At 64.7% G+C, this 2,501-nt stretch overlaps 2 protein-coding genes across 2 annotated transcripts; both read right to left on the bottom strand.

Annotated features, from left to right (window-relative positions):
• Positions 1 to 10: 10 nt before the first annotated feature.
• On the bottom strand, positions 11 to 1,994 carry SPRG_18244 (hypothetical protein; the record flags this gene model as incomplete). Its single annotated transcript, XM_012357684.1, has 3 exons — positions 11 to 151; positions 204 to 1,388; positions 1,440 to 1,994. Coding segments are annotated over 3 exons (1,881 nt in total), but the record flags the coding sequence as incomplete, so codon positions are not given.
• A 67-nt stretch (positions 1,995 to 2,061) lies between these two features.
• SPRG_18242 (hypothetical protein) lies at positions 2,062 to 2,484 on the bottom strand. The gene has a single exon (XM_012357683.1). The coding sequence runs from the start codon at positions 2,389 to 2,391 to the stop codon at positions 2,083 to 2,085; it is 309 nt and encodes a 102-aa protein (XP_012213073.1). The 5' UTR covers positions 2,392 to 2,484; the 3' UTR covers positions 2,062 to 2,082.
• Between the last annotated feature and the right edge of the window lie 17 nt (positions 2,485 to 2,501).

Genomic DNA, 2,501 nt, shown 5'->3' with positions numbered 1-2,501 from the left:
CGTCGCGCACGATGCGGAGGGCGGCGAGGTAGTTGCGGCCGAGGTGGTCGCTGAGCATGTTCTCAAACACGTGGATCTTTCCGAGCGCGTCGCAGTTGCGGTCGACGAACGCGGCCTCGTAGACGCCGTGCGTGTAGTAGAGATGGATGACCTATCCCCAATGAAAATGGATCCATGACAACGAGCGAGGGAGGTGTCGGTACCTGTCCTGGTACAAAGAGCTCGTTGGGATCGTCGATTTCGTCGCCAAGTGTCGGCGTCGGTGTCTCGGAGCCTCTGGTGGGTGGCGCAGCGTCGCCGTCGTTTGGACGAGCCACGGGCCGTCGCCGGGGCGCCCAGATGCCTTTAGCGCGGGTTTTTAGCGCCAGAAGATCTTCGGTCGCTGCCGCTTGCCATTCTTCGGCTTTGAGGTCGGCGACGAGCTGCGTGATCGCGCCGACCGTTGTGCGCGGAATGATGTCGTCGCGCAAGACGACCGAGCGCACGTAGCGGCTGCAATTGTCCGCAAGGGCGCGGGTCGCGCAGGCGGGGACGGCAAACCCAATCGCCGTTGCGTGCGGCAGCTCGTCGATGAGCATGGTGGCGAGCAGCGCGGCGACGCCACCGCCAAGCGAGTGCCCGCAGATGGTTAGTTGGTCAAATCCCGCCTCGTGAAGCGCGCGCAAGGCGCCAAGAGTTTGGCCATAGAGCCACGTTGCCGCCTTGGCAATGCCTTGGTGCATAGGTGCCGCCGCCGACACGGCGCCGAGGTCGAGGTCCGTGAGAAGATCTTGCACCGACTGCGACCCGCGCACGAGGAGGAGGACGCGCTTGTCGGTCAAGTCGGCGAGCAGCGCGTAGCCGGGTGCGTGCACCGCCGACGCCTCGATCGCGTGGAAGAGGAGCGCGAGCCCATGGAGCTTGGCCACCCGTTGCAAACTCAGTACGTCTTCGTCGTAGATGGCTTGAAGCGCCAGCGGTGCGTCGCGCAGCAGCGTTGTGAGCTCGTCGTCCGAGATGCGCTGGCACTCGGCGTGGTCGTCGGCTTCGGCGAGCGGGTCCCGGCCGCGCCGTCCGCGGTTGGCCGCCATGGTGTAGTAGACGGCGCCCGCCGCGTCTTTGGACGAGAGCGTCTCAAGCGATCCGAGCACCGACTGCAGCGTCGCAAACGTCGCTGCAAAATCCTGCCGGAGGACGTAGCCGAGCAAGCCGGCGCCTCCGACGCGCCGAATCAGGTCGGCGCCCACAATCGTATATGTGGCCGACGCGACAGGACTCGACGCGATGACGGCGGCGGGCACTGCTTTGGCCACCGCGACGACACCTGAGGCGACGCGCTGGGCCTTGTGCCGGCGCGAGTCGAGCGGGTTATTGTCGGTGAAGGGCCGCAAAGTGCCCGCCACATAGTTCTATCGCACTGCGTGTGAGGCGATCAATCGTGGGGAGCGTCGAGATAAAACCGAAATGCGCTCGATGCGCCACGCCAGGTCTTGGGCCTTGCAGCGGTCATGATGCTCGTTGGCGCAGCGGGCACAGAGCTTGGCGCGCTTGACGCCGGCGCCGAAGCGATGTAAGTGCGCTTTGACGGGAAGGTCGGCGCGGCAGAACGCGTGGCCGCAGAGACCGCAGTGATACGTAAATCGAGTGACGCCGAACGATGCGTGGCAGGCGCCGCAGACGTCGCTGGGGACATGTGCCGGTGGCGTCATGACGAACGCTGCGTCATCCTCTTTGGACGACGCGACGAGGCATCGCATCGACGGTGGGAGATCCGGAAAGGCGGTTGCGTTGACTGCTGTTGCCATCGGGTGCACTCTGCTGCGCTGCGTGTCGGACAAAAACGTGGCCGCCGCCACGGCCTGTGCAGCCTCGGCGAGGAACCCGGACGCCTCTGTGACGGACTGCATCGCCGACTTGGCCGCGGCCGCCGACGAGGTCGCCATCGTCTCCGCGGTGGCTTTGGCCGACGCTGAGAGCCGTCGCAGCGGTGACAGCTTTGCAACCTCTGGCTCCATGTACTTGCTGGTCTCTCGGTCTTGATGACACCAGTTTCGAGTCGAAACGGCGCCCGCCAAACGACCTGAAGAAAGGCAGCACGTCGTGTTACGCTTTATAAAAGCACTTGTCGCAGACACGCACGGGCGTGTTGATGCCGTACTCGGGCAACGGCTTGCGCTTCTCCGAGCAGCCGTCGCAGACGAGCCAGCCGCAGCTCCGGCAGTTGTGCTGGTCGCGGTTCGCTTGCGCTTCGCTCTGCGACGTCGAGTTCCACGTAAACGGCGCTTCGCAGCACATGCAGCGCGTGTGCGTGTTGAAGCACACCCAAGGGGGCGGCGCACTCGACGCTTTGCGAGCGTCGCGCACGATGCGGAGGGCGGCGAGGTAGTTGCGGCCGAGGTGGTCGCTGAGCATGTTCTCAAACACGTGGATCTTTCCGAGCGCGTCGCAGTTGCGGTCGACGAACGCGGCCTCGTAGACGCCGTGCGTGTAGTAGAGATGGATGACCTATCCCCAATGAAAAT

The sequence above is a fragment of the Saprolegnia parasitica genome, assembly GCF_000151545.1.
Source record: "Saprolegnia parasitica CBS 223.65 unplaced genomic scaffold supercont2.1072, whole genome shotgun sequence".
Lineage (NCBI taxonomy): Eukaryota > Oomycota > Saprolegniomycetes > Saprolegniales > Saprolegniaceae > Saprolegnia > Saprolegnia parasitica.
The sequence above is the reverse complement of the archived record's forward strand: the minus strand, read 5'-3'. Positions and strand labels throughout refer to the sequence as shown.

Coding starts and splice junctions, on each gene's coding strand:
- SPRG_18242 (XM_012357683.1), bottom strand. CDS start 2,391: ATGCTCAGCGACCACCTCGGCCGCAACTACCTCGCCGCCCTCCGCATC.